At 39.5% G+C, this 23,380-nt stretch overlaps 1 protein-coding gene across 1 annotated transcript in view; it reads right to left on the bottom strand.

Moving 5' to 3' along the window:
* The window catches only part of DNAJC1 (DnaJ heat shock protein family (Hsp40) member C1), a 123,786-nt gene extending 114,368 nt beyond the window's left edge, over positions 1-9,418 (bottom strand). Inside the window, exon 1 of the mRNA XM_017867425.1 lies at positions 8,849-9,418. Coding sequence (XP_017722914.1) covers positions 8,849-9,082 — 234 coding nt within the window. The 5' untranslated portion in view covers positions 9,083-9,418. The remainder of the gene's footprint in view (positions 1-8,848) is intronic.
* Between the last annotated feature and the right edge of the window lie 13,962 nt (positions 9,419-23,380).

Raw genomic sequence — 23,380 nt, 5'->3', positions numbered from 1 at the left:
AATATATTATATATATTTATACATGTTAACTTCCACAAATCAAATTTAATCACCAATTATTAATACAAAACACCACTTAAAGTCAGAAAAGAACCTAAATAGTAATCTTATCTGTTAACGAAAAGTGTGGTGATTGAAAATAACTATTAATAAGATTTGCAATTTAAAAAACTTTTCTAAAAGTCAGAGGTTTCTTTTTAATGTATAAATTCAGTTGATCATGGAATAGATTCCTTAACCTGACCTGTTTTAATGGTATAAATAAAGTCCTTAAGGATTGACTAGAAATAAGAAGTTTCTACCTTCCTCATGTGTATGGACCCTAAGATTTCTTCACGGTCTATTCATACTTTCCCAGTAAATGGCAACAATGATCTTTTTCTTTCTGGTCATAACTCATTTTGACTACTGCTCACTATACATGCCACAGTTGGGTCTCATGTAACAGTTTAAAATTCTTGTTCCTCTTTTACACTGTTGGTGGGAGTGTAAACTAGTTCAACCATTGTGGAAGACAGTGTGGCGATTCCTCAAGCATCTAGAACTAGAAATACCATTTGACCCAGCATCCCATTACTGGGTATATACCCAAAGGATTATAAATCATGCTGCTGCTATAAAGACACATGCACACGTATGTTTATTGTGGCACTACTCACAACAGCAAAGATTTGGAACCAACCCAAATGTCCGTCAATGACAGACTGGATTAAGAAAATGTGGCACATATACACCATGGAATACTATGCAGCCATAAAAAAGGATGAGTTCGTGTCCTTTGTAGGGACATGGATGCAGCTGGAAACCATCATTCTCAGCAAACTATTGCAAGAACAGAAAACCAAACACCGTATGTTCTCACTCATAGGTGGGAAATGAAAAATGAGAACACTTGGACACAGGAAGGGGAACATCATCCACCGGGGCCTGTCGTGGGGTGAGAGGAGTGGGGAGGGAGAGCATTAGGAGATATATACAATGTAAATGACGAGTTAATGGGTGCAGCACACCAACATGGCACATGTATACATATGTAACAAAACTGCACGCTGTGCACATGTACCCTAGAACTTAAAGTACAATAAAAAAATGAATAAATAAATAAAAATAATGAAATTCTTGTTCCTTCCATAACCAGGATTTGTATGCAGTCCAGAATGTGTTTAACCAAGGATATTACTACCTTTCAGAATTCTAGTATTTGCTCTTAGTGGCATCTTAATGTTGCTTTTCTCCATTTTAATGCTGCTGCATATACTATGGCATGTCCTTTAATTCTTGATCTTAGACTCTTAGCTTTAATAATAAACAACTCAAATACTATTAGTTAACTGTGTAGCTGCACAGAGCTTAATGCCTACTGCCTCAGTAGCAATAAAACAGGCATCCATCTGATAATGAAGTACCTTGTTTTATACACACATTCTAACAAAAATGTAGAATGTGGCATGCCCTTGCTTTTGCAATATGCCTGGTTACATATGAGATTTCAGTTGCTGGATGACATTATCAGAAATACTTATCAAATATGGTGAATGAATCCTAACCTTGCGTAATTTAGTATTACTTAAGATGGGGAATAAAACATAAATTCTAGATTAAATTTCTAATTAGGTCCTAATGACACTCTTAGACAAAAAATTTCAGTAAATATAAGTAATACTCAAATATCAACTATTCAGTTCTTAAAATGAAATACTATGCTGCTATTTAAAACATGTAAGCATATTTTCACATTCATTAGTATAGGGCCCATCTTTTACAATTAAGTGTTTTGATGAAAATAAAGATTTTTGAAAATATGACTGTAACTTCATTATAAAATGATCTAGGGTCCTGCTTCATCCAATCAGAAATCTCTCTTTCCACTGCAATTCCTGTATCTTTGTATAACTCTGTAAGAAAGGCTCTGGAATTGTTTATAACTAGGTGGAATTAACTGGTATCATTACTGTCTAAATAGACCCAACAATGCCCACATGAGAAAACAGTTCTGAAAGTCACATAGTACCATTCGTGGAATAAGAAGTTCATTGAGAGAGAGCATAACAAAGCCGAGAAAAGGTTTAGTATAGATACTAGGCATTTTATCAAACAACTTTCATTGGCACTACTTACAACTGCCATATAAACTCTCCCAGCAATCAAGTCAAATAACCTTAACCTCTGTTTTATTATCAACATCGAATAAAATACGATTTTTAAATTTACCACATTAAACCAATCACTAGGTTAAATGGTGACCCATATAATATTTTATAATATATTTCTAGGAATAATTGTAATAGCAGAAGCCAATTCCACTTTCCCAGTTCCACTTAGGCTATTATCTATGAATAACAAAAGATAAAATATTCTAAGACTGTTCTCATAATTAGAGTAAAGAAAAAACTGAGAATAGCATAAAAGGAAAAAGGAAACTTAAAACTAAAAGTCTCTGTTCCATCAGTTCTAGATTATAGGTGAAAAAATTTTCACAATAGACTTGCTTTATCCCATAAAATTGGCTCAGGCATCTTCCACTAAACTACACTACCGTATCACAAAAAGAGTGTGTACATAAGATAACTAATTCTATGAAAATTCGATCTGATGCAAAGATGTATACAATTAAACAAGTACTTATTCAGCTCTAACTCTATGCATGCCTACATAAGAAATATAAATGACTGAAAGGTTATCTACCATTCTAGATTTTGTGTATCTCTTTCTCCAAATTAAAAAAAAAATGGATTCTACAATAAAAATGGGGAAGCTATTATTACACAACACACATGTACAAAGGAATAGACTCAACAGAGAAAGACTGAACTACAGTCAACACCACAAGCTCAGTGGATTCCACCACAAGAATCACCGGAGAAAATTGATAATCACAGTACAAATTCACTGTCATTCATGAATGAAATCATCATCTTCATTTCTAACAAGGACTGTGATGGGCTTTGGGGAGGCCCCATTAACTGGTTTTTCCCATCCAAAAAACTGAGTGGACACAGGAGTCAGGCAGACAAGAGATGAACTATCACCTTTATAACTGATACAGCTATTGAAGAATACAGGTTAGATGTGACGGCCAAATGGGCTTGCTAGCAATTTGTGCCCTCTGCTCTACAATCTAGACTTTGAGACAGTATGCTCAAGGGTAAGTCTGGTTAGGATAATTGCCTTACTGGTCTTGGCAGAGAGGTGCAAACAGACCGATTCCCACTGCTCATAGCTTTCCGACTGATTAGCTCTTCCTAATCAAGCAAAACAGAGCAAAGGCAATCACCCTCCAGCAAGGTAACTCACACCCCCATGGAAAGATGTGAGAGATGGGTCTAGTGATCAGCAGTGTTTTTTTAGGGAAGTTCCTCCCCACCATGGGGCACGGATGAATGGGCAATAATTGTCCCTCCTCTAAACAGGATGGCTAATCTGTACATTTGAAAATACAGACTGAATAAGCTTACAAGGTATATTAATTCCTATTTAAAAACTAAAATCCAAATATTTTATAAGCACATTACTGTTCTTCTGCTTTTCTTCTGTTAACCAAGTTTTGGCATTCATTTGAATATAAGGATTTAGTTACAAAACACGAGAGAAAGAGAATGAAGCACATTTTCTAGCTATATAAACAGAAGTATAATGACTGACTGGCACCATGAAGACAACTCTGACTTCAACATAAAGCAAATACTACAAAATTTAAGATAATTTAGCTTGTCATTATTTCAATTCACAGATTTTTTGAATGAATATTAAGTGTTTACTGTTGGCTAGAATTACTGTACAAAGGATAAGGAAAGTCATGGTCCCAAAAGACAATTAAAAGAAACACAGAGGCTGGGCGCAGTGGTTCACGCCTGTAATCCCAACACTTTGGGAGTCTGAGGTGGGTGGATCACCTGAGGTCAGGAGTTCAAGATCGGCCTGACCAACATGGCAAAACCCCATCTCTACTAAAAATACAAAATTAGTCAGACATGGTGGCAGGTGCCTGTAATCCCAGCTACTTGGGAGGCTGAGGCAGGAGAATTGCTTGAACCTAGGAGGCAGAGGTTGCAGCGAGCCGAGATCACGCCACTGCACTCCAGCCCGGGCAACAGAGTGAGACTCCATTTCAAAAAAGAAAAAGAAAAAAGAAAAAAGAAAAAGAAATACAGAATTGCCACTGACCTCACAATAAGTACAGATGTCTGAGAAGCAGGTGCTGTTACACAAAATACAAATACTGTGCAGGAACCTATAATTTAAGTTGGTAACAAAAGATCTTTCAAGCACATCTTTTTTCCTACACTCCTCTCTCATCTTCCCCCCATATCCTCTGAAAAGACGCAATACCCAAACTGGAATGCGCTATTATTAAAGTCATTCTAAAAACAGTATGAATGACTAATAAGTCAACTGTATATACCCCTCAACAAAGACTTCTGCAACCCCTTTCTAGACTTCTAGAAAGGACTTGAAATCTAAGAATACATGGAAGGAGATTCTTCTGCTGCCTGAAGGCTGTGAAAGATTATATAGAAGTAAAATCTGTTGAGTAAAAACTGTCAAGCAACTACTTGTTTGGGGAATTACAGTTTACCTTTAGTTACAATGTTTATAATGTTTGATTTAATAAATATTTAGGAGTCTACTTTGTGCCTTACTATGAAGAAAATAAAAAGCTACCATCTATTCTAAAAATGAGGCAACTAACTTGTCCAAGGTCATAAGGTGGTCTGGTCCAAGTTCTAAGTCATCTGCTATTCAAATTATAGAGCTTAGAGAGTAACTGAATTACCTTAGACCTGGTGGATAAGGGGATAAAGAAGATGCCACAGTCAGTCACTACCATCTCTAGTTTCTAGTTTAGGATATGGATATCTCAAAATAATGTTCTATATTAATTGTCTCCAATTCTTCCCTTTCACTCTCTCCTGAACCCAATCTATCCAGACTATTGATCTCACCACTTCACTGAAACAGTTCTTACTGAGGTAGCCTGTGACCTCCATACGGTTAATTCCAACAGTGAAATCTCAGAGTTCATCTTATATGAATCATCATCATCATTTAACCCAGCTGACCCCTTTCTCGTTGAAACACTTTTTTCACTTGACTTGAGAGAACCTTGTCTTGGTTCGCCTCCTACCTTACTGGTCATTCCTGCTCATATCCTTTGTTGATTCCCCTCCATCTCCCTGACTCCTTTTTTTTTTTGAGATGGAGTCTCGCTCTGTCACCCAGGCTGGAGTGCAGTGGCACGATCTTGGCTCACTGCAAACTCCAACTCCTGGGTTCAACCAATTCTCTACCTCAGCCTCCCGAGTAGCTGGCATTATAGGCGCCTGCCACCACGCCCAGCTAATTTTTATCTTTTTAGTAGAAATGGGGTTTCACCACATTGACCAGGCTGGTGTTGAACTCCTGACCTCGTGATCCACCTGCCTCAGCCTCCCAAAGTGCTGGGATTACAGGCGTGAGCCACCGCACCCAGCTCCTTGACTCTTAAAGTCTGGAATCCCCAAGGCTTAGCTCCCAAATCTCTTCTCTTCTCTTTTTTACATTCATTCCCTTGGTGAACTCATCCAGTTTTGTTGCTTCAAGTTACTGTCTAAGTGCCTCAGACTCCCAAATTCCTATCTTTGGCCCAAACCTTTCTTCTTGTAACTCTACACCTGAATAACCAATTGCCGACATACCAGCTCAACTACAATGTTTAATAGACACCCCAAATGTAGCATGTCCAAAAACCAAATTCCTGATGTTCTCCAAACCAGGCTCCTAGTCCAGGTTTCTCCATCTCAATAAATGGCAATTGCACCCTTCCAGTTACTGAAGCCAAAATCTTTAGAATTATCTTCAATTTCTCTTTTTCTCTCACCTACCACATTCAAGCCATCAGTAAAATTCTGTTCACTCTATGTTGAACTTAAATCCAGAATCCTCACAGACTATACTCAGCACACTAAAGAGATCATTTTGAAATTCAAGTCAAATCATGTATCTTTTCTGTTCAAACACAGCCTCCCCCAACTTACTTATAAGTAAAAGCCGAAGTCCTTACAATGGCCTACGAAACCCTACATGGTCTTCCCTTACCACCTATGACTCAGATCTCGTCTCCTATTACTGTTCTCCTTGATCACTCTGCTCCTGCCATACTGCCTGCCTTGCTATTCCTCAAACACTAAGCAAGCTCCCGCCTCCTGGCTTTTGTGCTTATTGGAATGCCCTTCCACTATGCTATGGTCTGAATGCTTTTGTCCCTCAAAATTCCTGTGTTGAAATCTAATCCCCAATGTGACAGTAATACAAGGTGGGGCCTCTGTAAGGTGATTATATCATGAAGGTGGAGTCCTAATGGATGAGATTAGTTTCCTTACAAAAGAAGCCCCAGAGAGCTGCCTGTCCCTACCACCACGTGAGGACACAGCAACAAGGTGCTATCTATGAACCAGATGGCCCTCATCAGACACAGAATCTGCCAGTGCCTTAATCTTGGATTTTCCAGTCTTAATCTTGGATTTTCCAGCCTCCAGAATTGTGAGACATCAAGTTCTGCTGTTGAAAAGCTGTCCAGTTTATGGCATTTTGCTATGACAGCCCAAATGGCCTACGACACAATTACCCACATGGCTTACTCCCTAACTTCTCTCAGAGGCCTTCTCTGACCATGTAACATTTATATTCACTTATTTGGTTGTTTACTGTCTGTTTCTCCCTACTGAACTATAAGGTTAGGGGTTTTGTTTTATATAAAGGCCAACTCCCAATGCTTAAAATCCAATAGGCACCAAATACATCTCTGTTGCTTGAACAAGAAGAGATTCATGCATAGAGCCAGGTCACTACTTTCAGTACCCTACCTACTTTGTTCTGGTCCCTCATGTTTGGCTAGTCACCAAATGGTTCTGGCTTGAAAATTACACACGAAAGACCTTGGACAGGTTGCATTCGTTTCCACCAAATTTCTGGTCCCTGAAAGTCATCTAACAAAGTTAAGATTCAATGTAAAAAAAAAAAAACTTGTTCCATTCAGTTTCTCTGCTTGGACAGAAAAAAATTTCTCCTGCATTCTTTCCAATTTCAATACAGCTGTATAGAGAAACACAGCTTAAAAATAATAACATAATCTTCTTTTCAGATTCTACCTTGACAAAGAATCTTCTTGATTATCCATGCTTCTTTATTTTCTCATCTTTGCCCAGAAAGTCAAGTGCTCTGGATGTTCACACTGCCTAACTAACTATGCAAATCAAGTTACATGAAATTATAAACGAAAATTCTATGTGAGTTCACAGGCAAAGCTAGATTACATAATCTAAATTTTAAACTGCTATTAAATTTCTGCTGTCTTAAAGGCACTTAATTTTTCATGAATAACTGGATCTTCAAGATTTTTGGATAGGTTATGTTTAAGATTCTCTTTACCTAAAGAATGTAATCAATGATGATAAATTCTAATTATTCCCAGTATTAAAGAAATTCTTAAAAGTCATCAGAGTTAGAGTTTCACTAATTATTTTTACACATACTCCATCATCATTTGCTTTGAAAATGAGATGTATAGTGTCTCTATGAGCAGGGAGGGGCACCAGGTAACAGATCACAAATAGTTATTACAAAGTTGCTTGCACATATGAAATCTGAAGTGTGACATGCCTATACTTTATAACTCTTACAAAAATAAAAAACTGTTAGACTCATGGTACCCTGGCAACCTAGTAAGTTTATATTCAGTGATGGAATGAAAATGCAATGTTTGAAAATTAAAATTCAGTAAAAGTTGAATAGTTCACCCACATTTATGATAACCTATGGGGGAGGGGGATGTGCATTTCATATCTAGTCATGTGAAGTGTGCCTTGAATGACAACTATTGTAAACATTAATTTTTTACTCCCATAACTATTCAAAGCATTGTACGAAGGGCTCAATCAGATAGTGTGAAATGTACATTTTTCACCCCGTAAGCCTGAAATCAGCGAAATGTTATCTTCTCCTTCGCGCGAGGCTTCAGGTAGAGACTGGATATCTACCCTCACTCAACCACCCTCAACGGTAGAACTAAAAAGCAACAGAAGGATTTTACAAGTTAATGTCTCAAGCTAAAAAAGAAAACTAAATGAAACAAAAGGAAAAGGGGGGGAACCCATTCTTACATTACTGGTTGGGGGCTTCTCTTCCAATCGCACCCCAAGTCCTCTGTTGCCCAAAAAACTTAACACCTCCAACCTGGTAGAGGCTTCAAATTCCTCCAGATTTCTAAACTGCGAAAGAAACATCTATCTAACAGGCTAAAAAAGATGTCCAAGGACGAGGTAAGAAAAACTTCTGCAACACAGACACTGGCCACAGTGCATTCCTCCTTTCCCAGAAGGGAAGAGGAGGAGAGGCAGCTGAAATAAGAATAAGGATGCGGGTAAGTCTCGGTGGAAGATGACAATTTAGAGAAGCGGCTGCTCTTTCTCACATTCAGGGGGACAGGAAGGCAAACGGTAGGTGTTAAATTAAAAAAAAAAAAAAAAAAAGTCTACCCACACCACTCTTCCTTCTTCCTCCAGCACAGCTGGAGGGGGAAGGCTGTTCCCCAGAACGCCGGAGCAGAGAGAAGGCATCGCCACCCCAGGCAAGTGGCGTCGTCCAGCCTGTCACTGGGGCTGGGACTAGAAAAGTTGAAGCAGGAGTAAGGATCTGGGGAAGACGGACACGTCCTTCCGAGGCTGAGGACCCCGGTACCCCGGGGTGAGGGCAGCCAGAGCCCGGGGTGACCGAGCCCTGCCCTCCGTGTCCGACTCTCTTTGAGGAACCGGGGTCGCCTGCCGCCTGCCCCGGCCCCTCTCCGCCCGGCCCCGCGCGCCTCCTTGCTTACCTGCTGCACTCCGAGGAACTGGTAGAAGTTGAGCTGCACCTCCTCCACCAAGTCAAACAACTCCAGGTCTCCGCTCTCCCAGCCGCGCGCCGGCGCCACGGCGGCCAGCAGCAGCAGCAGCAGCAGCAGCAGCGGCCACAGCAGCGGCGTCCGCGGCTGCGGCGGCGAGAACGGCATTAGCCCAAGCTGGCGGCGCCCAGGAAGCTGTGCCGGCCAGGAGCACAGAGCCGTCATCGCACTGGGCTCGGAAAGGTCACCCGCCGCGCACCTCCGTTGGCCGAGGGCTGGGACGTGGCGGGCGGCACTGGCTGTGGGAAACAGCGCCCGTCAGTGAAAAAGCGCGGGCAGGCGCACCGGAGCGGCCCGCCAGGCGGCTGGCCCCAGACTGAGCGCGGAGGTGGCGGGAGCCTGCGGCCGCACCAGCGGGTGGGCGGGCGGACGGGGCCGCAGTCGGCGCTACGTTTCACGGACCCTCGCCCCCAGGCCTACACACAGCTGGAGAGCCAGCGCCCGGCACAGGGGGAGAGGCTTCCCTTCGCCTCAGCCTATCCCAGGCCTCGCTTCCGGTGACATCACGTCTCCTAGCAACCGCGGGGAAGGGGGCGTGGCCGGAAGCCTGGACGCCTGGCGCCCCGATCTGGGCCTAGGTGAAATGCCTTTCAATCGGTCGCGCGCCTCGAGGAGCTAAACCTGCGCCAAAACGGGCTGAGAGACAGGGACGGTTATAGCCATCACGCATCTACCTGGAACGCCCCTCGTGGACTTCCCCCGAAATAGCTACTGTCTGCCCCTCCCCCAGCTATCGAACACTAAAAGCATATTTGAAGCCTGATTAATTGATTACGGCTTCCGTGCATTTAATTAGTCATTTAGCAAAGAAGACAGGACAAGTTGAACCAGGTTCTAAAAGGGGCAAATCTAGTAAGTAGAGAGAGGTAGAGTAGAAAAGGAATTCAAACCAAAACAAAAAGTATACTTCTAATTACGAATTAAGATTTACAGGTATAATACCATAAAATGGCCTGGTAGAATTAATAGTTAATAATGGTGACTCAATCATAGTTGGAGGAGGAATGGAGTTTATCCACCTTAGCCCACCTCCAGTTGGGGTTCTTTTGAAAACAGACCTCAGTTGAGATGCTTCCGTTTTAAAAGACAGGCTAAAAACCTTCTCTTCCATAACAATGCCTCACTTCCTAGTCTTGCATTGCTTCTGTTCAATCTCTTTTCAAGTTATTTTCTCCACCACAATTCTCTTGTGTGAACTTTATTTTCCTTTTGGCTTTCTCACATTTCTCTTCCCTGAACTCTCCACTCTTGTTGAGGAAGAAGGAAGCAAAAAAATGCTAGTAAAACTCAGAAAGGTAGATCAATTTTGAAAGTTTGACCTCATGCTCTTTCCATCTTGGATCTAGTTAGTTAAATCAAGCTCAATAGCATAATGATAAAGCTACTTCCCTCTCATAGTCAGAATATACTATGTTGGATAAAGGTTAGAAAAACACTAGGAAGCAAATCTTACTGAGAAAATCCTAGTATGGAGTTTTAAAAATATTTTTAAATAGGCCGGGCGCGGTGGCTCAAGCCTGTAATCCCAGCACTTTGGGAGGCCGAGGCGGGCGGATCACGAGGTCAGGAGATCGAGACCATCCTGGCTAACACGGTGAAACCCCGTCTCTACTAAAATACAAAAAACTAGCCGGGCGCGGTGGCGGGCGCCTGTAGTCCCAGCTACTCGGAGGCTGAGGTGGGAGAATGGCGGGAACCCGGGAGGCGGAGCTTGCAGTGAGCCGAGATCGCGCCACTGCACTCCAGCCTGGGCGACAGAGCGAGACTCCGTCTCAAAAAAAAAAAAAAAAAATTTTAAATAAAATCAATAAATGCAAACCTTGGTATGGAGTTTTAGAAATATTTTTGAATGAAGTCATAAATGAATGCAAGTATATCTTGCTTAAAAATAATAGGTATGCTTGAATTACATTTTAATCTATCATGAGGGCTGCTATAACAAAATACTTTAGACTGGGTGACTTAAACAACAGATACTTATTTCTCACAGTTTTGGAGGTTGAGAAGTCCAGGGTTAGGGTGCCAGCATGGTTGGGTGCTGATGAAGCCTTCTTCCTGGTTTGCAGATGGCTGTCTTCTTGGTGTATCCTCAGGTGGCCAGGGAAGAAGGGGTGATGGATGGATGGATAGATAAATAAGAGTTCTCCGCCAGGCCTGGTGGCTCACACCTGTAATCCCAAAACTTTGAGAGGCCAAGGCAGGCGGATCACTTGAGGCCAGGAGTTTGAGACCAGCCTTATCAATATGTTGAAACCCCGTCTCTACTAAAATACAAAAGTAGCCGGGGTAGCTCACGCCTGTAGTCCAAGCTACTCGGGAGGCTGAGGCAGGAGAATCGCTTGAAACCGGGAGGCAGATGTTGCAGTGAGTAGGGATCTCACACCACTGCACTCCAGCCTCAGTGACAGAATGAGACTCTGTCTCAAAAAAAAAAAAAAAAAAAAATTCTCATGTCTCTTCTTATAAGTGCACTAATCTCATTATGGGGGCTTCAGCTCCATAAGCTCATCTAAACCTAATTATCTCCCAAAGGCCCAGTCTCCAAATATCATCACACTGGCGATCAGAACTTCAACACATGAATTTTGGAAGGATCAAAACATTAAGTCCACAGCAAGCAGCACTGCCTTTTCTGGGTATTCCCCAGTGCTTAGCACAATGCATAGCACGTGAGAGCACTCAATTAGTTGAATTGAATCCTGTGACTACCTCCCTACCACCATTCCCCCTACCATAGATTTTTAGTTTTTTTATTTAGAGACAGAGTTTCGCTGTTGTTGCCCAGGCAATGATGCCATCTCTGCTCACTGCAATCTCTGCCTCCCATGTTCAAGCGATTCTCCTGCCTCAGCCTCCCGAGTAGCTGGGATTACAGACTCCTGCCACCATGCCTGGCCAATTGTTTGTATTTTTAGTAGAGATGGGATTTCACCGTGTTGGCCAGACTAGTCTAAAACTCCTGACCTCACATGATGTAATCCACCCGCCTCGGCCTCCCAAAGTGCTGGGATTACAGGCATGAGCCACCACCCCCAGCCAAGTTTATTTTTAGTTATATCAGTTTTCTTAAAGTGAATGTCATCTTTACAGAGTCCCTAAATTAGGTTACTGTTTATTCAATGAGTAAAACGTCAAAGTAAGATGAAATTAATGATCTTAAGCATTACTTTTACATATTATTGTAACATTCATCTTTTCTCCTAATTTGATCATTAGATTAAGTGCAATAAAACATTTGAAACTGGTGCCATGTTGCCACAAATCTAGGATTCTTACTTTGATCTTTTAGCAGGCAGTCTAGTATTTCCCTCTTGAGTTTTACCTTTATGTTGTCAGAGAACCTCGGAGACTTACTCCATCTAAAGAGAGCCCATCCTCTTTCTAAGGCCAAGCTGAAACAGAATTGGAGTCTATTGATAATACTTCTCATGGACATAAGGTATTACTGCCCAGCTCCAATGACACTTGTCCACCCTGAGATGATCTTCTTGCTTGTCCAGGTTCCTGCAAAGACCACAGTGATATTCATATTTAGACTTCTAGCCTGGCCTCTTTACCTATTCAGTCATTGTCCCAAAAATACAGTGCAATGGAATAAATCTTTTGTTGAGGTCTGAACTAAGTGAGTGACAATATCCACTGTTTTCTTCCCTGGTGACATGTACTAATTCTGAGCATAGACTCATCCAGCTTGGCCTGGGCAGAGTGAGTTTACACAGAAAAAGAGAAACAAGTGAGATGTTTAACCATTATGTGAGTTGTGTAATGGATTGGAAATATAGAGGAGCTCCAAACATACAGCCAGTTTCCCCATAGGACATTTGCTGAGTTCTGGGGTGGTGCAGGAGGCTGAGCAGCTGGGCATGATAGGCAGAGTAAAATTACCCCATGTTCTAGTGCATAGAAAGCTAATTCTGCTTAGAAGGAGCCTGCCTCAAATATACAAGCATTCTCCCGCTTCAAGACATTTACACTATTTTTGAAGTTGTATGAGAAGGAGGCTAAATATCTAAGTTTAAAACCTCTCAAAGGCAGGACTGAATCTCCAGAGCAGAGGAGGCAGGAGCCGTCTAGGCTCTTGATCAAAATCCCAGAGGGATCACACATGAAGAATAGAGAAAAACCACAAGTGGACTGTTGTACTGAAACCGCACCCCAATCCCAACCCAGCTCATCCTTGATTAGACAGAGGCAATCAGAACATCACCCTATTTGTTTGTGTTTATCCCTAGAAGATAATAACATCATCTATATTGTCTATAGATCTTTAATATAAAAGTCTAACATTTGTAAAAAAAAAAAAATTATGAGGTGTGAGAAGAGCAGGAAAATTTGACCAATAATCAAGAAAAAAAAATAAATAATAGATCCACAGATAAGCCAGATACTGAAGTTTAGATAAGAACTTTAAAATAACTATTATGAAATAAAGCCATAGATTATAAAATAGAAGAAAACATGAACAAGATGGATTAAAATGTGCAGAATTTTAAAAGTATTGAAATCCATAAAAAAGAATCAATGGAAAATATTGAACTGACAAATGTAATTTCTGAAACGAATATTTCAACAGATCGGTTTAATAGCAACCTGGACACAGCAGAACAGAGGGTTAGTGAATTTGGAGACTGGGCAAGAAAAAATACCTGAACTCAAGCACAGAGAGAAAAACAAATGGAAAGAATAGAACAGAGCTTAATAGGCATGTGCACAGTGGTGTACTGGAGTCCTAGAAAAAGCGGAGAGAGAGAATGAGGCAGAAGCAATATTTGAAGATATAATAGCCAAGAATTTACAAAAGTAATGAAAGACGTAAAACCACAGATGAAAAAAATAACTCAAAACGAATCCTAGACCTGAATGTATGAGTTAATGCTACCAAACTCTTGTAAGAAAAAAACAGGAGTAAATCTTAGTGTCCTTCGGTTAGCCAATGGTTCATTATACATATAGAAACATAAATGACAAAAGAAAAAAAATAAATTGGACTGCATAGAAATTAAAAGCTTTTATGCTGCAAACAATATTATCAGCAAAGTAAAAAGACAAGAGAATAGGAGACAATATTTGTAAACCACATACTTCATAAGGGACTTAGATCCAGAATTTGTAAAAGATTCTTACAACTCAACAACTAAAACAACTCCTCTTTATTTGTTAATGGGCAAACAAGTTGAATAGACATTTCTTCAAAAATATGGAAATGACCAATAATCACATGAAAAGATGCTCAACATCTGTAGTTATTAGGGAAATGCAAATAAAAACTACAATGACATGCTACTGCTCACCGAGTAGGATGGCTATAATCAAAAAGATAGACAATAAAAAGTGTTGAACATGTGGAGAAATTGGAATCCTCTCACATTACTGCTGGAACTCAAAATGATGGAGCCCCTTAGGAAAACAATTGGCAGTTTCTCCAAAAGCTAAATGTAGAGTTACTTTATTACCCAACAATTCCACTTCTATAGAAAAGAAACATATGGCCACACAAAAACTTGTACACAAATGTTCATAGCAGCATTATTCACAATAATCCAAAAGTTTGTAAACAACCCAAATGCTCATCAACTGAAGAAGGAATAAACAAAGTATGGTATATCTATGCAATGGAATATTATTCAGCAATAAAATGCAATGAAGTATGGATACATGCTATGACATTGATGAATCTTGAAAACATTATGCCATGTGAAAGAAGCCAGTCACAAAAAATCATCTATTCCAGTTATATGAAATGTCCAGAATAGGCAAACTTATAAAGACAGAAAGTAGATGAGTGGTTACTTAGGGATAGGGAGTAGAGAAGGTTACAGATTAACTGCTAATGGCTGTAAGATTTCTTTTAGGGGATGTGAAAATGTTCTAAAATTGAATTATGGCAATGATTGTATAACCTGGTTTAGTATATTGAATACTAAAAAAACACTGACTTAAATATACTTTAAATAGGTGAATTGTGTGGTATGTCAATTATGTCTCACTAAGGCTGTTAAAAGAAAAAGAAAAAAACAACCACTCACAAACACAATATGCTCAACAAACCCCAAAATGAATAAATGCAACAAAGCAAAGCAAATCTAAGCATATCATTGCCAAACTGTAGCAAAGCTTGTGGGATGTAGTGAAGGCAGTAACTTCAAAGAACATTTGTGGCAGGGCGCTGCGGCTCATGCCTGTAATCCTAGCACTTTGGGAGGCCGAGGTGGGCAGATCACTTGAGGTCAGGAGTTTGAGACCAGCCTGGCCAACATGGCAAAACCTCATCTTTACCAAAATTACAAAAAATTAGCTGGGCATGGTGGAGTGCGCCTGTAATCCCAGCTACTCAGGAGGCTGAGTCACAAGAATTGCTTGAACCTGGGAGGCGGAGATTGCAGTGAGGTGAGATTGCACCACTGCACTCCAGCTTGGGCAACAGAGCGAGACTCAGTCTTGAGAAAAAAAATAGAAAAAGAACATTTGTAGCCTTAAATATCTTAAGGAAGGAAGGCAGAAATTTAATGACCTATGTGTTCAACATAAGGAGTTACACAAATAACCACAGGATAAATTAAAGTGAAGATTTCAATGAAGACATCTAATTGTTTCTATCATGGTGCTTATGCAGGTGAGCTGGGAGCATATCAGCTCATGCATAAATTTTTTTTTTAAGTCTTGATTTTGTAGGTTCTGGTATTGCCAAGGTTCAAGGTGTGACTATGGTCATGTATCGCTAAGATGCATTGGAAGAATATGCCACTGGCAATGAGGAGAGGGGCAAGAATTCAGAGTGTTGGGTAGGTCACTCACATAGAGGTTGATGGGAGTTTTGATCTTGTTACATGAGAACTTCAACATCATAATGACCACTACTTTCCAGAGAAAAAGGTGAAAGAATACTAGTAATTTAATAGACCAGTAGGACTCACAGAGTCCTCCTACTGGTAGTCTATCCTTTGCTTTTGGGTAAGATCAAATTTAACTATATCAAACAAAATTGAATATATAAAATTGACATGTTATAGTCAAAGTCCAAATGTCTCCTTAAATCATCATTAGTGGTCTGTTTACCCCATGATTTAAAAAATCCTGGCCCTCATTACATCTTAAAATATTCTCATTAGCTCCTATATGGCTGTTTCTCAAATATATGAGCTTGAAATTCTAAGATATCATTGTTCTTTAATGGAACATTATCTTCACTCAGTAATGTATTTATCCAAACACCATTCACAAACTTACATTGAGTTGACAAAGGTTAGAAAAATATTGTTTTGGTGGAGCACCTCCTTAGAAAGTAATCCCTTGTGTATTGCAGTATTGAATTTTAATCATTTTGAAGGTCTTCATAAATAAATACAGATGCTATTCATGTTATAAATAATAAATATATTTCTAACATGTTGACACTATGGTTTTTCACTTCCCTGAATAATGTACTATTTACTTAAATAATCTCCTGATGAAGAGGAGCACAGATTCTAGAGCCAGATTGATTACATTTGCACCCTGGCTCTACCACTAAGGGTGATCTCTGAGTTTCAGTTTCCACATCTCTAAAATTAGGATCAGAGTACTCCCCAAATCATAAGGTTCTTGTGGGAATGAAGTGGAATAATTAGTGCCTGGTATATAGTAATTGCAGTTGAAAAGCTATTGTCATTTTATGGGAAGTCTCCATCTATACTGTATTAAGGTTTCTATAAATAACTCTTACCTATTTTTAAATGTTTAGATGTTATCTTTAAAGGCATTTGTTGCCAGGTGCGGTGGCTCATGCCTGTAATCCCAGCACTTTGGGAGCGAGATGGGCAGATCATGAGGTCAGGAGTTCAAGACCAGCCTGGCAAACATGGTGAAACCCTGTCTCTACTAAAAAAAAAAAAAGTACAAAATTAGTCAGGTATGGTAGCATGCACCTGTAGTCCCAGCTACTCAGGAGACTGAGGCAGAAGAATTACTTTAACCTGGGAGGCAGAGGTTGCCGTGAGCCGAGATCGTGCCATTGCACTCCAGCCTGAGTGACAGAGTGAGACTCTGTCTCAAAAAAAAAAAAAAAAAAAAAAAAGCATTGATCATCAAACTTCAGCTGTAATTGCCTACTTCATCAAAAATGTATCCAATCACTTGCTTGCCCAGGATGGTGGGAGACAAGTTTTGTTTTGTTTTATTTTTACCAAATAATGACTGGTTGTAAAAGTCAATTTAATTTTTTTTTTGCTCCAGCTTTATAAAAACATATTATTCATGATTTCTCTGCTAAATTCAGCTTAAGGTTAAACAGTAGATGCTGTATTAAGAGCAGGAACCCAACTGAACAAAAGGAAGGGAAAATATTCACATTCAGCGATTTAGCCACTAAGGAGTTGGCCGCTGTCATCATTTTCCTCTGGTTTAGCGCTGTATTTTCAGACAGTGAGGTTTTCTGCTTTCCCTGGACTTTAATGTGTCACAATAAACTCCATGTTAAAATTTCTTTCTTCTAACATCTACAGTTTCAGGATTATCATTAATTTTTCAAAGTTGTCTAGTAACTCGCTTAAATCTCTTGAAAATTTCAAAATTAGTTTTTGTCCTTGTTCCTTTAACTGACCCAGATATTCTCTTCTACTTTCAATCACAGCGATCATTGCATTTTCCTCATATTCAAAGGCTCCAATTAGTCTGCAAAAGGAAATTTTTGCAGACCTCTTCATCATCTATTCTTTCAGGCCTTACAGCTCGATTTTGGCATTCTGCCGCTGAGCCCTAATATTGTTTGTGATGCCAAATTGGAACACAAGGCAAAACAGTACAAAGTTGCTGTTCGCCATGATCAACAGGTCCCAGCAAAGGTGCTAGTTTATGTATAGAAATTCCATGCCTCATAAATGCCTGTTATTACATTTACTGAAAGGAGGCAGCATTCTTTACAATACTGAACTAGCAATATGACCAACACAGAAACAAATAGGGATAGATTAAGGAAAACTTAGTTCCAGATGGTAAGATATGGGAAATTTACATTTGCTGTCCTAAATATGACTATTGCATCGTTCTCATTTTGCTAATCCATACAGCAGCCCAGCTTCATCTCTCTCCACTTCCAATATATAAATATGTAATGCTGTATTATTTTTGCTTGTGATAGGATGTTTAGTGCCAAGACTCCATAATTAAAGTCTTTTAACTTACAAAAAATTAAATAACAATAATTTCACCACCAGGGGCAAACAACATTTTTATAGGCCAAGGATATTTTTAACATTCTAAAGGAATTATCTTGTGTGAACATATTTTCTGTTGTTGTTACCATTTCAATAGCTTCAAGTTAAAAGACACCAATTTGAACTTCAAATTTAAGGAGAAATCATGTTTATAAAAGAGAAAATTGTACAAGTCACCATTAACCTGTTGCCCTTCCATTTACTGTAATTTTTAGATGCTTTAAAAAAATTTCCTCCCTTTAACCCTTTTCTTTCATATATTTACACATGAGGCAGAAAAATAGAATTGAACTTTTTTAATGCCCATGTAGCCTTTGTTTGTGGTGGTCTTTACATTGCTTTTAGTACATAGTATATTTTGGTCACTGGCTTTCTAAGCATGTATTTCAGCTCTGTTTTTCTGTTAATTTAATATGATTGAATCATATACTCAGATCTCTACCTCATCCTTTTTTTTTTTTTTTTTTTTTTGAGACAGAGTCTTGTTCTTTTGCCCAGGCTAGAGTGCAGTGGTGCGATCTCGGCTCATTGAAACCTCTGCCACCCGGGTTTAAGCGATTCTCCTGCCTCAGCCTCCCGAGTAGCTGGGATTACAGGCAGCATACCAACACACCCGGCTAATTTTTGTATTTTTAGTACAGACGGGGTTTCAGCATCTTGGCCAGGCTGGTCTTGAACTCCTGACCTCATGACCCACCCGTCTCAGCCTCCCAAAGTGCTGGGATTACAGGAGTGAGTCACGGCGCCCAGCCTTCTACCTCCTTCTAAAATTGAATTTATTGTCTCTTGTTTTGATTACTGCTTTGCCATTTGTTAATTTTATAACTGTGAAATGATAATAACTGATAAACATATCAAATCACAAATTATGTCTTTTGAGAGCTTGATACACTGAACTTGATAAAGTACCAGAGTTGTGAATAACTAATCCATAAAAAAACAAAATGATCAGTACAATATATTATCAGTAGGAGGCAATGATAAGAATAACTTTGGTGAAAATTTTGGTCCATCATATTCTGAAGTTTCAGGATATTTGATTACTTCTGATTTGTAACTTAGTAAAAAATTCTAGCAATGGAAGCAAAATAGAGTTTTTAAATCAGGGTATCTGTGGTGCAGCAAAACAACCACATTTTATTTCTCTTGGCTTAGTCTGTTTTCCCATCTTCCTGCTCCTAAGTACCCACTGAGACCACATTTCCCTGAATCGATTATAATGATGCCACTATTTCAAATTAGGGCTGGAGGAGAATGAAGACGTCACAGTGGCCTGGCAAGATCTGCTACTTGTTCTTTCTCTTTACTGCTCTCCCAAGCCTGGCCATTATTTCCACTGTCGCCCCCTGGCATTAGGGCTGTCACTATGAACGGCAGAATTGAGTTGTTCACCTAAAGATGAAATCCATTTCTATCCAGATGAAATCACACTGAAATAAATATTGAAAGCAAATATACAGAGAAAAAGAAGTTGCAAAAGTCAATGTTAAGGGTTTATTTAGAGGCACACTAAAAAACATTCTATGACCTACTGCCAGTTATATTAGCAATGGAGGGGAGGTTTTATTGCTTTTAAAAAAAAGCAAAGGTTTTAATTGTTTGTTTATTTGTTTTCTCTGTTGTTGATTGGGTTTTTAAAAGATTGTTTAAGTGTGAAATGACAAAATCATCTTTTTGTCACTGAGTGGGTCCTTAAGCTGTTGCCCAGACACCAATTGCTCAAAGGTTAAACTTTTCACTCCAGTACATCATATCTTGTTTTAGTGACCCCCAAGCATCTTTTTAATCCTTCTCCATCTCATACAGAAACTAGCCTCAGCCAAGTGATCATTCCCACGCTGACTTCCACCAGCTTCTGTAGGTGTACCCTGACAGCACTTTGCCTTGGGGCAAATTTTCTTACCTCTTTTTGGTGGCAAATGGTTGTCAGTAATATGCTACCTGACATTTTCTTAAAAAGTTTAATTGCACTTACAGAATTTTGCTAAGATAAGAAATATTTTAACAATGAATGACAAAGAAGCTCATACTATAGTGAGAGCATGGAAACAGATGTTTGAAAGTATTTCCATCATCGTAAGATTTTTTTATATGTCAAAAATGATATATGCCACTAATAATCTCATATTTGGGTCCCTAACAACTTGTTTAAAATCTTCCATATGAAGATTTTCAGTAACATTAAAATCCATTTATTCAAAATATAAGAAATTCTCACTTTTCAACTAGTTTGCAAAACAATTTTAAAATTTTTTTCTTATTTTAAGATCATAGTAGGTGTTTATATTTATGGAATACATGAGATGCTTTGATATGGCATGCATATCAACCATGCAATGTGAAATAAACATGTCACAGGGAATGGGGTACCCACCCCTCAAGCCCTTATCCTTTGAGTTACAAAATCCAATTACACTCTTTCTTTTAAAATGGACAATTAAGTTATTATTGACTATAGCCACCCTATTGTGCTATCAAATAGTAGGTCTTATTCATTCTTTCTGTTTTTTTGGTGCCCATTAACCATTCCCAACCCTAACACCCCGCTACCCTTCCCAAGCTCTGGTTACCATCCTTCTATTCTCTATGTACATGAGAACAACAATTGTTTGACATCAGGGAGGATGGAAAACAACTAAGCTAAATTTTAGCAAAAACCTTTACAGGTTTCCTGAAAGGAACTGAAAAACAAGTCTATGGCTAGTGGCAGAGCCAGCCATACACTTCCTTCACTGGGATCTAGGCCTCTTTGCAAGAAATATTTCTTCTCTATGACAACCACTAAAACTAGGCATCTAAATAAACTGGAATTGGACTCAGACCTTTACTTTATCACAAAATGTTAAATCAGATTTCAAAATTAATACATCATTTTTTAACCATATCACTCTCTAAAAGTGATAGTAATATTCTTCACTTTTGGGAAAATCCTGTTTAACGAATGCTTTGTAATACAATAATTAGAAGACTGGTCTTAAGGTTGATTTATTTTAAAAAAAGTACTTTATCCATTCAGTTTTCTTTCAAAACATCTACCTTTTTCTCGTTGTTAGAACATCCCCTTTATCTCAAAAGAATACACGAAGTGTGTTTATTTATTTGCTTACTTATTTTTTATTTTTTAATTTTTGAGACAGAGTCTCACTCTGTTGCCCAGGCTGGAGTGCAGTGGCGCCATCTCGGCTCACTGCAACCTCCACCTCCTGGGTTCAAGGGATTCTCCTGCCTCAGCCTCCCAGGTATCTGGGACCACAGGCTTCCACCACCATGTCCGGCTAATTTTGTATTTTTAGTAGGGACGCGGTTTCACCATGTTGGCCAGGCTGGTTTCGAATTCCTGACCTTGTGATCCACCCGCCTCGGCCTCCCGTAGTGCTGGGATTACAGGTGTGAGCCACCGCGCCTAGACCTTATTTTTTAAGAGATGGGGTTTTACTCTTTCACCCAGGCTGGAATATAGCGGCACTATCATAGCTCACTGTAATTTCAAACTCCTGGACTCCAGCAATCCTCTTATCTCAGCCTCCCAGGTAGCTGGGACTATAGGTGAGTGCCCCCACACTTAGCTAATTTTTAAATTTTTTGTAGAGATGGGATCTTGTTATGTTATCCAGGCTGGTCTCGAACTCCTGGGTTCAAGCAATCCTCCCACCTTGGCCTCCCAAAGCTCTGGAATTACATGCATGAGGCACCATGCTCAGCTTCAAAACATGTTTATTTAATATTTAATTGAAAAGTCTTGTGGCTTCCCATCACACTAAGAATAAATTAATAAATTCCTGTTGTTTAAAATTCTATATAACCTGGCCCCTGCCTACCTTCAGCCTTATCTCTTTCCAGCTTTCCTCTCCCTGCACTGGTCTTCCTTCGGAGCACACCAAGATCATCTGTCTTGGGGCCTTCACACTTCTTCTGCTCTAAAGCTCTGCTTCCCGATCTTTGCACAACTGGCTTCTTCCCTTCATTCAGGCCCGTGTTTAAATTTTATCACCCCATGTAGGCCAATCCTAATCACTGCAGGGGCCAAAGGAAAACTTTCCCTTCACCCTCTAAAGGCTCAGCTTCCTGAAAATCAGTGGACAAAAGTCAGGTGAATAGGAGAAAAGGCATGTGCATGGGGGAGAATCACAGAGTGATTAGCTCACCATACAAAGGGGTACGGATGGTTACATACCCTTCCTTTTAGGGGAAAGGGAGGTGGGGAAGTGTGAATGATTTTAGGGGAGTGGCAAATTATTTTTAGGGGAATTCAACAGTCTTGAAGAATATACAATGGCCTGGGACAAAGTCTGTTGGGCCTACAGAACAGACAATGGTTTGTGACAAGTCTGTCCAGGTGTGTTGACAGACTTTAGTCTTTCTTCTGGCCATATGAGTTCAGTTAATGAAAACTCAGGGAAGGCACCAGAGGTAATTGTTTTCTTTGGCAGGCCCAAATTTTAAGCAGATAAGGGAACTTCAGAGAACAACTTCATCCTTTGCTTTGACAGAGACAATAGATGAGAGACAGAAGGTGGGGGGATAGTCAGAGAGACCTTGAGGCTTCATCTTCAGTTCCACATGTCAAAGCACCATATTTTGGGATATCTGTTTCCGAGCCCCAACATCACCTAACTTAAAAAAGCATCACTACCTTATTAAATTCTCTGCATAGCACCTCTCTGCTACCACTTGGTTAATCTCCCTTGTTTATACATCATTTGTTCATTGTCTGATTTGCTCACTAGAATGCAAGCTCCATGATAAGCAAGGACTTTATCTTGTTCATTCCTTCAACTAGTGCCTAGCCTATATTAGGCTTTCAATAAATATTATTGAATTTAAAAATGAAGACTCCTGTCTCTCTCTGAGGGTTATAACTGCCTGTATTATGTCAGATTCCTGTCAGATATATGACTGTATTATATCAGATTCCTACAAAAAAAAAAATCAAGTAAACTGGAGAATTGTTCATGTTCAAGCTATAGTAAAGTATCCAGCTCTGAGTAAGCTACTACTTCCAAGATGACATCCATGTTTCACCATCCAGGGCCAAGTGAAGGACTTGGTAAAGGATGTGATGAGTTGACTCACCAGCTGTATTGATGAAAATCATTGTTTACATTGATAACAAGTCCAAAGTTAACTCTGACTCTACAGAAACACTGCTTGCAGTTACTCATTTTTGATTAGTATGTATTAAATTATTTATGACTTAAAAACAAGTTAGATACTATATGGTGCCATAATGAATAATATGTCCAAAAGTTCTTCAATCACATAAAAATTCTCA

This window comes from Rhinopithecus bieti, unplaced genomic scaffold (genome assembly GCF_001698545.2).
Source record: "Rhinopithecus bieti isolate Rb0 unplaced genomic scaffold, ASM169854v2 scaffold_3041, whole genome shotgun sequence".
Classification (NCBI taxonomy): Eukaryota; Metazoa; Chordata; class Mammalia; order Primates; family Cercopithecidae; genus Rhinopithecus; species Rhinopithecus bieti.
Note: the sequence above shows the minus strand (reverse complement) of the source record. Positions and strands in the feature narration are given on the sequence as shown.